Here is a 14,478-nt window from a genome sequence, read left to right as displayed (position 1 = left end):
CCGTTGATCTGCCCCGGATTCTGTCCGGTCCATCCTCGTTTCATTTCCTTCGCTTCTTGAGACTATGGTCTCGCACATGGAGATCAGTCAAGTCTTCGTATTTTAATTTACCACAGCCACTCTCTGGACTCGGGTCCTTCACTACCACAAATCAGGACAGAAAGCATTCTTCTATCGTTGTTATGTCTAATCACTGCTAACATTGCCACCGACTACTGGTCCAGCATGATTAAAGTTAGTTGGGATTACCGGTTTGGATGAACACATTTGAAAAAGAGCCACAGTGTTGTCAGGGCTGAAGTAAAAATCGAAAATGTACTTATTTTAAAACGCAAAAAGATGACAAGCACCATCTACATTAGCATTCCCCTCACCGTGTTTGTCTGCTGGGGCAGCGGGGATTAATTAGAAAATGAACACTAAAGCTCAGACAGGAAGACAGCTGTGTTTGTATTCATAAAACTCAGTCCTCTGCCTCTGGAGTGCTTTCTAGTCTTCGACTCCGGTAACGTAGGATTTGAGCCAGATTTATTGCACTGCAGCTCAGTTTTTCTCTAGCCAGAGCAGCAGCTGGATAAGAATATGGGTCCTCTGGGGTATGTACACCCAAGTCTATGTTCACCCATTTACAGTAACTCTGAAAACACCAGCTAGCTATAGGAACATAAAACCGCCCATCTGATTCCTTCACAGCAACTCCAAACAGATTACAGTAACCACTGTGTAATCCTGTTATATGTACTGTAACCTGCTGACCCCTGGGCGCTGCACAATCACACAGCCCCTGCAGCACGAAAGCAACGCCAGGCTGAGCGCGGGCAGGTTCCCGATGTTCTGGGTTTTCATCAGCCGGGTGGTGGGGGGGTGCAGGTCTGTGTGCAGGTGGGATTTAAAAATCTGCATCGACATAGCCTGGGATGTGTGCGCCGGGCGTGTTGGATCTCATCTTGCCCTACTCCGATAATCACCTGAGACCAGAGAACATCTCATTCTGAGAGGTTTGGGTCACATGGCTTGATTGAGGTAAATAAATGAGATGAGGGCGGGAAGGGAGGGAGCAGAAACACAAGGAGACTAATTTAGACAGATGAGTGTGAGCGGCCTCTGTTTACATGCTCGCATCTACTAATGCCCCAGGAAAAAGGAGCTGTGTTCGATCCAAAGTGATTAAAGCAGCAGCAGCGGCGGCGTATCCTTGGAACAGCAGAAGATGTACAAATTTCTGTGTTTACAACGTCTACAGCTGTCTTTGTTTTCTGTTTGGCTGCACACCAAAAACATTCAAATTTAAAAAAAAGAAAAGAAAAGCTAATTGTGTAAAACAGCCTGACAAGGATGTGGGAAGGATGTTGGATAGACTACTAACATAACAACAAACAGATGATCCGCAAACATCCGTCCTGGTGCATTGTAGCACAGATCCTTGGTTTTTTTTAACGCCGCATAGTCATCCAAGAGCACTTTGCTTTCATAAATATAGCTGGATAGCACACAACATGCTCAAACATCATCGCAGAGAAACCTCAACTCATCTTTACCCTAGTTCTCACATGACATCAAAGTTGCTCCTACTTGTATAAGGCTGTTAGTCATTAGTTCAGTGCTAGCCAAAAACAGATGTCCAGCCTAACACCGGATTTTCAGCACTAAAATGAATTTCATTCAATCGAATTGTTTATTTTTTTCCTAAATATTGTAACAGTTTTGCAAATCACAAACTGTGTTTTAAAGTCATCGACGTGAGTTTCTAAAAATCAACAACTTGGGACTCGACTTAGACTTGCGCACCAAAGACATGAGACTTGACTCAGACTCCTGGTCTGAGATTTGAGCCGAAACAGTTTTCATCTCATGTAAGGAAAAGTGAAAGAAGCCAGTATGTGAGCTGAAGTCTGCAGCTGATTTGTTAGTTTTAGCTTCACAATAATGACCACATGAATGCATCCTGAACGAAATGCTGTATCTAATGTCTTTGGCTCAATTCAGAACCAAAAACTTGCTTCTGACATTCTCTCACCATTAACCAGCTTGAACATTATCAAATATCAAAATACAAAGCACTTCCTGTTCTGTTCATTCTGAATTTTAGCACTCATTTATTAATTTATTAAACATTTCCTTGTTTATTATGTAGCAATTTACACCTTGATTTTTTAGCAACTTTTCTATTTTGAATTGAGAACAAAGGCTGTAAATGTGGATTTAGATGGTGTCCAATTCCAACTAGTTTTTGCCATCGTTAGCAGGTAATGGTTAGCCAGTTGTATTCTCGTATAGCTACTGGTGTTGTTGCTGTCACTATTGTTTGCTTTTGTTTTTTTATAAAAAGGCAATACGTTTTCTAAAGTGAAGTTAACATGTAAAAAAGTCCACATCAGTGTGTCTGTTAAAGCAGGGTTCAGGCTAGCCAACTGAGGCGATAGCCAGCTAATGTTAGCTTCCAATGCTTCTGGCAAAATGGCAAGAAGCTATGAAATTCTGCTTAGTAATCACATTTTTTACAGACCTCTACTAAATTCAACTGTTGTTTATTCCATGTGTTGCATAACACGTCTATGGATATCCGTTTAAAAGCAAAATAATTGAAAATGACCTGCCATTTAAGCTGATATGGACTTTTTTGTATATATATATATATATATATATATATATATATATATATATATATATATATATATATATATATATATATATATATATATACGCACATATGTATATTCCTTTGTCTTTCCAATCTGAAAAACTTAAAACAGTGAAATATACCTAATTACTTATAAAAATCACTAAATTACGTTTTTTGTTGTTAGGAGTTTCAATTATTGTGGCATAGAGAAAAAGAACAGAAAGAAAAATTATTATTCCTGTGCAACAGATATACTCAAATTAAAGACTGGATTTTTCTAACATTTTCAAGGTAAGATTATGCTCCAATAAATGGCACATCTACTGCCTCTCAGGGCTTTTTACACTTTATTTATGAGGCTAATAAAATAGTTTCTGGTAAAAAAGTTTAGCAGAATACAGGTTTAGTTTTAATGACTGTGGTATTATTTAAAATAAAGCTACATGTTTGTTTTATAATCAAATTTGCTAATTTACTCTTAGCTCAATACATTTCTTCCCTCCAGTTGCACTGATGCAGAGTAGGCCAAAAAAAAGGTTTTCCTTCGACTGTGGCTCGTTGGGAATAGTCCAAAAGTTGTTGGTTCAATTAGAACATTCAGATTTTGTCATGCTATTGTGTTAAGAGGTGTCCCTCCCAATGTGACACAGCATCACTGTAAAAGAGCCCTGCTGCGAGTGACTGTGTTCATTCATTATTCAGTTTATATTATACTAACCCAGCAGAAACAAAGACGCGCAGGCCTCGCTCTGCGAACCCAGCATGATTCAGTCTGGAGCCCCCCGGGCTCCTTGTGCTTTATAAACACTGTTTTCAAGAGGGACCACGAGTGGTTAGAGCTTGTAAAAGCCACTGGAAGTCAGTGGTGGGGATGCTGATTGGACGGACAAAGGGGACATTGTGCTGCGTGACGTTCGCTGCGGTAAACATCGACTCTTCGGAAATGCATTCATGGTCCATCATGGGAGACAGGCTTATGGCCACAGATGGTATTGTGTTTCACCACGTTCAATGTCAGCGTGCGGCAATGAACTTACCTCGCTCTTTCTTCTCCTTTGAGAAGGAGTCAAACCTCCTGCGTAGAGACTTTCTGCGTTTGCGTGTTTCTGCGGGAAAGAAAAGGTCACAATGAATGCAACTGTTGGATGGTCTGCGCTTCATCCCGAACAGCGAGGGTTATACGCTCTTCTGAGATGTCTGTCTTTTATTCACTTGTATTGTGCATTGTTGAGATCAAACGCCGACCGTGCTCCTCTCTCTGTGTAAAGCAGTACAATTGTTTTGACTGTCTTTTAAACAGATAGAGATGACGTTATAACGCCCGCTCGCGTCCTTTTTTGTCCTGTCACATCCAGACCGAGGCTTTCTTCTCTTTCCCCCCGGGTTATGTCAACAGCAGAAGGTTTGTGCAGACGACGCTCAGTTGTTTGTTTGAACAGCCTGCTTTGTATGTGCAAGACAAAAGCAGGGGTCCAAGAAAAATAGAAAGAGAGAGATGAATAAATATGCTGCGAGGGGCGTGGTCATACCTCTTGACTCTCGCCACATTTTGTCAGAGTCCTACCAGAAGCTTTAACGTTTGCACTCAGGGTGTGATGAGATTCACCAACCACATGACATACTGCATGGTTGTGAAGTCGTACGTACATGGCTTCTAAATTTTCTGCAAATGAAAACTAATAAGCGTGGTGTTTAGATTGCGAGTCAAAGCTTCGTAGAGCCACCTTTCACTGCAGTTACAACCGTAGGTGTGTTTGTGGCATGTCTCCACTAGATTTGCACATCTAGAAACTGATATTTCTGCCCATTCTTCCCAGAAGGTCTCAAGATTGGGTGGAGAGCTTCCGTGAACGTCGGTTTTCAGCTCGTATCACATGTGTTCTCAATGGATTTAGTTCTGGGCTTTGACTAGGCCATTCTAACGTCTGGATATGATTTCATCTACTGTAGCTCTGGCTGTAAGGCTCATGGAGGTCCCTGTTGGAAGGTAAACCTTGGACCCTTGTCTCAAGGGTTTTGCAGGCTCAAGCAGATTTTCCTGTAGGATTGGCCTGTATCTTTGCTTCATCCATCTTCCCATCAACTCGCTTTCCTGTCTCTGCTGAAGAAAATCATGCTTCCCTAGGGAGATGGTGTGCTCAAGGTGATGTGCAGCGTTTTTGTCAACAAATACTTTTAAACATGTAGGCCAGTATATATATATATATATATATATATATATATATATATATATATATATATATATATTTATTTATTTATTTATTTTTTATTTTTTTATCTAATCTGACCAGAGAATATTCTTCCGCATGTTTGCTAAATTCAGTGTATTGCTGGTGACAAATCGGACTTCTGATGGCTTTTTTTTTTATTATGTATTTCTTTTCACCACTCTGCCATAAAGACCTGATTTGTGGAATGATGATTAGCCCGCTCAGCAGATTTTCGATCTCTGCAGATAAATGTTCTCCTTGCCTGCTGTTTTAGGTGGACGTCCATGTTTTTATAGATGTGTATTAGGGCCGAACACGTTCCACTTTCGGATGATTAAGCTTCGTTACGGGTATGAATACCTTTGAAATGCAATGAATATTTATAGGCATTGCACACACAAGCTGGAATTATCTTAAAAAATGGATTTAACAATAATCTAAGATAATTTAAACTATTTCTAAAACTGAGAATTACAAGAAAAGACTGAATAAATGAACAGTATATCATCACATTTAATGTAAAACATTGAAGGAAAAAAAGCTCTCAATAATAATAATAATACCAATGCTATTTTGATTATGGTTTTTTACAGTTGAAATTAGCTTAAATATAAAGCTAAACCATGCAGACTTAAAACAGGACCACTGCTGAGTTTAAGGAAATTAGTCGGACACAGAAAATGGAGGAAGGACAGCAGTAGTTTGGTGGCAAGATAAAGCTGGGAATTGTTTAACCATAATTGAATGCCGGTAGCTCTGATAATAGCTTTAGGCTTATGGGAAGAAAATCAATTGTTTAGATAAACGGGGACCTAGGACACACCCACAGGGAACGGCAGACGCAACTGTGGGTCAGGATGGAAAATTTTTGAGTCATACAAAGTGATTCCAGACAAATGGCCTAATGTAAACAAAACAAGTCTAACCTGAGGTACTGTATTCCATGGCTTCTTAAGTAATGGGTTTATTAAGTATTGACGCAGCCTATAGGTGAGTGTCAATGAGAAAAATGTAGACGGGCATACCCCAAATGGCAAGAGGGATGATTTTGCTGGAATAAAGAGATCAAAGGGGTTTCCAATTGGGATCTGCTCAGTCCACAGCAAGGGAGGAAAGTTATTTTTTCCTATTATTCCTGTAATAAATCATCTTAACTACAACATTTCGCCATAACAAAAGAGACTGATGAGAAATTCTGAGTGTCACTACGAGGATCACCTCTGCTGCACTTATTTTTCATGTAAAGCCAGGAGTAAATCCAGAATTTCACGCATAAAAACAGGAGCATTCGTAGTGCAAGACTTCCCTCGATTCTTTATGCGACTTTTTTGAAAGCAGGTTGACTTTCTTTCACAAGCTCCACATTCTACGTCTCTGACTTGTGCGGGAAGCTGGGGTTTGGTGTTTAGAAATGACTGATCCATAGATGGATTAACCGGTCCTTTCGCCATTTATGTCGAGGATTTTTGGTTTACCCACAGTTTCCAAAATACTTGTGACATGAGTAAGAACTTTTTTCTTTCTTTTTCACCTGCCAAGGACATTTCTAAAAATAGAGATAAAAATAGAAACAGGGAGGGAAAAAAAGAAACGAATGAACTTGAGCTGTTGGGATAAAGAGGTCAAATTCCCACGGCTGCAGGAAATTAACGTTTATTTCTAAACTGCACAGCTCTTCTCAATGAACACATGCCACCTCTGTGTAAGGTTGTGCTGCTGCACTTCTATTGTGTGCGTGTATGATTACAAAAGGCAGAGGCAGAAAGAGCAAAGCCATGGACAAAGTCAACTAAAGAGAGACCTGCTTTATCTAGATAATAGTCCATGTTTTCAACAATCTTGCATCATTAGTATAAACCAAATTATTTTTTTAGCAAATACCTTGGTTTGGTAGAACCTTTTTCTACTTTCTGTCATGGACCATCTATAAACTTCAATATATTTTATTTAGATTGCTGAGAGATAGACCGACCCAGACTAGCACGTCATTGTAAAGTGGAGAAAAGAGGATCTATTGCATTAAATCCTAATTAAATACATTATTGTGTGTGGTTGCAATGTGACAAAATGTCAAAAGATAGAAGAGTGTGAAAACTCTTGCAATGCACTTTGGTGCAAGTCTCCTGAACGTCTGGAAAGTAATTTATTCTAAGTGTCTGTGCCACAAACTGTCTGCAGATTGCACATTTCAAATTATATCGCAACACCTCATATTAAAAACAGAAACGATTAAAAGCCAAGGAACTGCAAATATTTGCACGGATTACCGTCCAAATTATGTTAACTTAATTAACTTTTAACAAAGAAAAGAGTTTACCAGAAAACACTTGCCATATCTCTGGCAATCTCAATTAAAAACAATAGTAGCCGCAAATCTCATTAAATTCTTAATCTGATACGAGTCTCGGTAATTAAGACGCCGTAAGAACGATAACAATTTATGTTTGTTGGTCTTTCTACGACTGTAAGTTTGATTAATTTTTTAAAATAGAAGAAGGTAGACAGGCTGAGAAGAAGGATATGAACTGATAAAATGAGAAAAACAGAAGGAACAAAAGAGGAAGTGGAGACAAACATAGCTTTGTAGTCCTTGTAGGAAAAAAAAGACTCAAGCAACAAGGGCATGAGAATGAACTCCAAAAAAACCCCCCAAAAAAACCCACCCTGAATGTGATTAGAAAAATAAAGAACAGCGAGGTCCATGACATGGAATCTGGTTAAAAGTGATATGTAATATGAGGCAAAAAAAAAAAAAAAAAAAAAAAAAAAAAAAGATGGAGAGAGGGAGAGAAATCTGTGAGAAGTGGTAAAACAGATGAGAGAAAACAACAGAAGCCCCAAAGAGGATAAACAGCGAGGAGGGCAGCACGGTGGGAGTTGAAGCCCTGACCGTAACAGACGCGTTGCATTGAGATTTCCCCCCCAGGGGAGACGAGAAGAGAAACTATTCCCACACTCGTTTACAGAGAGCTTCGTCTGAAAGTCGAGCAGGAAAATAACTGTTATTTATCTGATGCCAGTAACCTCTGTCACATTACCCTTTACTGTGAGCTGATCTGATTATCAAAACACTAACTGGTAGAAATCCTTTTTCTATGTTTCTCACAGCAGTGGACGAAAAAAAAAAGGTATAGATATCGTCAATAATTGTGGAAACAACAGGTCTATCAAAATCTATTCAGTAACATAAACCAAAAAAAAAATAACCTCTAAAATCTATCTATTAGGGCTGGATAATTAATCACATATGCAATATAATTGCATTTTCAAAAAAACAACAATCCAGTTTTCAAATTGCAGAGGTCTGCAACTTTTGGCCATGTAACAATTAATAGATAAGACACAACCTTTAGGTGTTGGTAATGTTTAAAGTGGGTTTGCCTCCACATGGAAGGGAACACAGTTGCAACAGTGAGATAATCTAATTTTATTATTTGATTTAGAGTTTATATAATCAGACTTTTTTTTTTTACCACAAACCTTCAGGAATCTCACTACAGCATTAAGTAGCGGTCAAACTGTGTAACACATAGACTTGTTTGTTGGTGGCACTTTATGTTCAACAAGGATGGTTGATCAACTCAATTAAAAGTTCTTCTCTTGAATAATAATAATCCGATTAATAAAATCAGTTACATTTTTTTGTTTTAAATCGTCCTTGTTTACAAACATCTTTATCTAGAGGCCATTTTTGTTGCTTGTGGGTAATGCAGAGAAAACGGCAAATTAAATCGCAGTTATGGTTGAAATATATCGCAATTTTGTCTGTTTGTCTAAATTTAAAGCTTCACACTTCAAGTTTCATCTCCTTGCATCATCCCCACAGCATGATGCTGCCACCACCATAGATCACAAAATTATGTAATCTATGGTGTAGATCAGATTTTGTGGAGAGCATAATAAGTAGCTGTCCTGTTAACAGGTTGTTACACCTGAGAGGTGGATCTCTACAGCTCCTCCAGAGTTACCATGTTGGTTCTATGGCCTAATCCTGCCCCTAACCCTAAACCTAACATTTACCAGTACAGCCCAATGCCCAATTTACCAAGGCTACTTGATTTATTACCATGAAAATTAATGATTAAACAGGAAATATGAAGTGATTTGTCCTTTTTCCCCGTGATTTGCTTCAATTTCCAGTCTGCAGCCAAATAATAAAAAATACATCACTGTATATCTAAAGAGTTAAAAACAATAAAAAAAAATGTCAAGAGTAAGAAATGAGAAGATTTCCAGAAAATGACGTAAGCAGAGAGTCTCAGAGGAAGAGGAAGAAATACATACAGTCAGCCTCTCTATAATTAGCAAGTCTGCTGAAAGGTTGCTCTGGATACAGTTTTTGATGCCATCTGTTAGCGCCACATTGTTATAAATGTGTCCAAGATTAAAAAAACAACAACTCAGTTTTGTTTAGATTTTAAAAAGGCATAAAAGCCATAAGATTTAAATCTGAAGATAATTTCAGCATTCTGGTATGATTTGTGGAACGTAAATGTAAAAAAACGTCACAATTAAATGTTTTGCACTCAGATGTTCAGAATGTTAGAAAAACAACAAAAAAACTCGGGAAATTCCTGTGATCTTTATATTTGTAAATAAAATTGCTTGCCATCTTTGAAAGACACTGGCCACAAAATGTGAGCAGGAACAAAAAGCGCTTGGCTTTTATTAATGTCCCATTTCATACCACCTTTTTATTACGGGATGTTGTTCTAGCCCTGATTTATGATTTTCATCAAATAACCAGGCTGGACGTGCGTGGAAAACCAAAGGACAGCCGCTAAAAACGGAAAACTATTTTCAATCTATTTGGATTTTTCCAAAGAATAACCATGGTTGGTTACACAGACGCTGATGAAGTCCTTTTTTAGATTAGAAAAGGGTGGAGATGTTTTGTTTTTCTAATGTTCACATATTTTCAGAATGAGACCAAATGTCTCCTTAGCTAAAGGCCAAAAAGTGCCCCCAAGCAAATATGAAACCAAAAATACATACAGACTGAATTTCTGTCATCTAGGGCAAGACTGATTGTTCCATTAATGACCATCCTGGTCGTTCTGCAGACGTTAATGGATTAAAATGAATTTACTATCAAAGTTGGAAATGCATTCAATAATACACCTTCTCACTGATGTGTACATTTATACAAACAATGCACAAGCCATAGGGGGGAAAAATGGACGGCTAAATGGTTAAAATCTATCAAATCAATTTTGAATATCAGTTAGGGATGTTCTTTTACAATGTAGCAAAAGTATTCACACCCATTGTGATGTATTAATACTGGGATATCATGGGGGTTAAGTTACACAGCATGGTGCATAATTGTAAGGCAGAGGGAAAATCTTCTTCAAAAGGTTTTCAAAAACCGTCTAAAAAGTAAAAATCTGAAAAGTGTGGTGTGCATTTAAATTTGTACCGACAATGTGCCACCAGTTGCCTCTTCTGAAATCAACTGAGCAGCAAGCGGGGTTCATCTCTGCTTAATTTAATCTCAGTATGAATCCAGCAGCTCTGTGAAGGCCTCGGAGGTTTGCTAGCGATCAAACAGCATCGTGAGGACCGAGGGACACAGCAGACAGGACAAAAGTTGTGAAGACGTTTAAAGCAGGATTAGCTCATGAAGCAATAGCCCAACACTCATCTCACAATTTGCAGGTCAAGCATGGAGAGCGCCAACTAGTGAAGCAGCCAAAAGGCCTTTTGTCGAGCACCACGGACCACAGGTGAGTAGAGAGGTCATGTTTGAAGTTTGCCAAGAGATTTGTGAGCAAACATGGTGAAGTATGTGCTTTGGTTAGATAGAACCAAAAACGTATTTTATGGCCTACATACAAAAACAAACAACACACATCCCCGTGGAAATATGATGGCAGCATGTTTTCCCTTTGCAGAGACAAGGAATCAGCAGAGATGAGGGGGGGGAAAGGGTTATAGCTCAATGCAGGCAGTCGTGGGGGAAAACCTGTCAGATGCTTCCGTGGAGGTTCCCCTTCCAGCAAGACAACAACACGCAGCCAGAGGCTCGACGCAGCCGATAAAATCAAAGCATATTCAGATGTTAGAAGGTTTCAGTCATTGTTCAAGCCCAAATCTCAGGAGGAAGTGGGAAACGAGTACAAATGCGCACCACACTTATCAGATTTTTATTCATACAAACATTTTATCTCCTGCAACTTCTGATGAAAGTCGTATCTTTTTCTTTCTTTTTCCAAACAAAAACTGCAGTTCGGCGAATGCTGGTGTCATTCCTTGACGTCAGCGTGAGCGGCTGGGATTTGGTTTCTCTCCCGGGGACCTTTGAGGCAAATGCACAGGGGAGATTGTCTGAAGTGGGGGTGGCTGCTGAAGCTCTTCTCCGTGGGGATGTTAACAAAACCCACAAATTGTGAGGAAGTTGTGTAACTGAGCTCGACCGCTTACGGAAAAACACAAGTGCTGCATACTGGACCTCGAATAGAAGCATAGTACACACCCCACTCTTCAGCTGGTCACAGCAGATACCTCTGTGAACTCAGCCATCCCTCAGGCTTCAATAAAAACCCGGGAGAACACATCCCAGTCTGCGAGGTGTGTGAAAAAAAAATAATAAAAAGCAACTATTTCCCATTATCACATGGATTTAGTACTTTAGAGATCAGGCGGATCAAGACGTTCCACGAAAACATTTTTTTTTTTCTTCAAAGCAGGGAGTATCGAGTGGAGGAATGCTGTGCAAATAAACATCTGAACCAGCATAGAGGCTGGGTTTTCCTACCGTAGGCCTTCACGGAGATTCCCAGCGGGGCGTTTCTAATGTGTAAGCGGCTGCGGGTCATATACCTTTGGTTTCAAAAAATGGTTCGCAGATATTTCCAAAAGTCACAAGACAGATCAGAGACAGAAAGGAAAGCTGTGGAGTAACGAATCAAGCATATGATGGTTTAGAGACTGATTCCGTTTCGCTTTGTTCGTCGGGGCAGAGATAATGGAATAAGAGGGTCACCGAAAGGTTAATCTGGAAGCTTTGGTCACAATGTTATCTGACAAAGTAGTAATCAGCGGGCTTCTTCTTCTCCGCAGAATACAAACACGCGTCCCGTAGAAAAGCTGCTGCCTTTAATATTTCAGCTCAGATACTGGAGGATTTTACTCCCAGGGGCGTAAAAATTCACTGAAGCTCACGAGTAGAGGTGATCCAGGAAGCTGGGCTTTGAAAGAACAAGATGAGATGTTAGGGATATTTTACTGGAAAACTATTCTTTGTTTTCATCGTCTCTTTCTGGCAGAGACGCAAAAGGATGGTGACGGTTTCTTTCAAAGAAATCGAAGGTCAAGAATAGAAACCTCTATCCTGGAGAAGAAAGTGACTCACGCGCTCTCATCCTTTCCCACATTTAACAGTACGGGGTCGGGTTACGTTCAGTCTGGCTCCTCATATGTGAGCTTTACGTGTCGGTTGGACCTACCAGGGGCCCAAAACACCCGCTGCATAGCTTGTACTGTTAATGAAGCGCAACATCCCCAAATTACCCAAGAGAAGAATTTAAAAAGTTCCCTGTTTTGAGTTTTTACAAAAAAAATATGAATCTTTCATTAATCTAAATCTGTTTACAGCAGAATTATTTAGTTTTATTAGTCCAAGTATTTCGATTTTTCAAATAAGGATGATCATATTCGTCATTATTGCAGTCTCACTCTACAGAACGTGAACATTATGAACTGCTGGAACAACAATAAATCCTAGCTACTTATTTAACTAGCATGCATTCATGCTCTTTTTGTTGAAACTGGTTGTTTAATCCAGCATAAACGTATATGAATGTAAAACTGTGGTAAGGTGGTCAAGTCATTAAGAAACCACATCTGAGTTGTTCCATTGCCAAAACAGCAGACATAACTACACATTAATTAGGATCTATATTTTTGGTTATCTATCTATTTATTTATAGCAAACCAATATTTCCATTCACAAGTTTTCCTGATATCTTGCAGGTTTAATCAATGCACTCCATATTCCTTTGAAAACAGGAAGAAATACCCTTTGGTTTTGTGCCAGTAGGAAGCTGTGATGCAGATGCTACCTTGTTAGCAGCCAATGGTTAGCCGGTTATGGTATTCTCACAGAGGTGGGAATACCACCTGCCTGGTTTTCCTTCATCCTGTTCACTTAACCAGGTGATTTTAGTCCCTGAGTACCCTTACAGAGGAATGACTCTTTAGCCAAAGCGGAAGTGCGTCAGCAGCCGCCATGATAAGTGCTGTCCGAATAGTGCAGTCAGTAAGGAAGGAGGTAGGAAAAGGAGCCTGTGTGCTCCCTCCCGCGGCTTCTTCAGCATAGGAACCTCACGATGTCCCTTACTGGTGCTATAAGGAATCCCAGCATCCTTTGTGACATGATGTATCAGCACAGCTCACTTCACGGAAATTAACAAAAATGGAAGGAGAGAAGAGAACACACTTTGTAGTTCAATTCTGGAAGGCTGTAGGCCTGGATTTGACTCGCATCATCCATGTGTGTTTCTGTCACATAATGTACGAGTTAATGGCTGTCTGAATATGCGTTATCACTGCAGTGATTACGCATATTACCAGACTTAGTGATTAAACCAGACTACCAGACATTAGTGATTAAACTATTGCTAACCTTCTGAACATGATGATTACGTACAGGCAACCCCAGCTGTAGAGCGAACGCTTAAGAAACTACACCGTCGTCCTCCTCCTACCTCTGGGAATGCTAATCTTAAAGTCCAGGTCCCTCTCCTCCAGATGGTACAGTGCCACTTCCTGTAAGCGGGCCCGCTCCAGCTCTGACAGGCTCTGGATGGGAACCGGCTGCAGACGCACACTCTGCCCCAGCATGGTCGTCCAGGTGTGGTCCCCCTGCGAAGAAAAAGAGAGAGTCTCTGTTGACAAACAAAAAAAACGGGTCTAGATACTGCATGTCATTAATTCTCTCAGACACAGTTTTCTCTCTTATCCAGAAACCTTTGAAGAGTCGTTCTAATCCTTTTCATGAATTCGTCGAGAGGGAAGCTTCATTTCTCCTGGGTTCAGTCAGTCAACCATCAAGTGCTTGAGGACACTGCCTCTGTGACGCTCACTTTGGTTTCAAAACAGCCCAGAGCAGCTCAGCTTTCATTCAGGTGCAACATGTCGGGTTGATGCACTGCTAATTGTTCCTGCGAGCATTATGCATTTGTTTTTTTTTTATCCGAGCCATTCTTTGCCAAATGCCATTTTTAAGCTTTCTTTGTCTGGGGGTATTCGTGCCGCCACCAGCTCCTTTTTATGACTCTCTGTAGACACAGCACTGGTAATGAATTTTACAGCCATTACATTAAATGCAGCGTTCAAATCTGTCAAGCCCATTCTCTGTGTTTAGAACATGGTATTTCAGGCTAATATCGACAGGAAAGTCATTATTCAGAGAGTTGTAGATAATATTAGTACCAGTAGCTAAAGAGTTTTCCCCAAAGGTTGTGATATAAAGATGTAAAATTTGCCAAATTTTCCATCACTTGCTCTCCATGGTTCCTTTTAATGAGATGCCGGTAGAACGCGCCAGCGTGCAGAGTTTTCTGAGGCAGTATAGCGCATAAAGTGAAAGATATCCGTCCATCCTCCATCCGTTGGCAGGCACTGCTGGTCAGCTGGCTGAAA

At 40.0% G+C, this 14,478-nt stretch overlaps 1 protein-coding gene across 2 annotated transcripts in view; it reads right to left on the bottom strand.

Annotated features, from left to right (window-relative positions):
* arhgap36 (Rho GTPase activating protein 36) overlaps positions 1-14,478 on the bottom strand; it is an 85,419-nt gene that overhangs the window by 23,455 nt on the left and 47,486 nt on the right. For both annotated transcript variants that reach the window (XM_012874973.3, XM_012874974.3), the window contains exons 2-3: positions 13,542-13,698; positions 3,661-3,729 (exon numbers count right to left, since the gene is read on the bottom strand). In XM_012874973.3, coding sequence (XP_012730427.2) covers positions 3,661-3,729; positions 13,542-13,698 — 226 coding nt within the window. The remainder of the gene's footprint in view (positions 1-3,660; positions 3,730-13,541; positions 13,699-14,478) is intronic.

This window comes from Fundulus heteroclitus, chromosome 14, assembly GCF_011125445.2.
Source record: "Fundulus heteroclitus isolate FHET01 chromosome 14, MU-UCD_Fhet_4.1, whole genome shotgun sequence".
Lineage (NCBI taxonomy): Eukaryota > Metazoa > Chordata > Actinopteri > Cyprinodontiformes > Fundulidae > Fundulus > Fundulus heteroclitus.
This window is presented reverse-complemented; position numbering and strand designations above follow the sequence as displayed.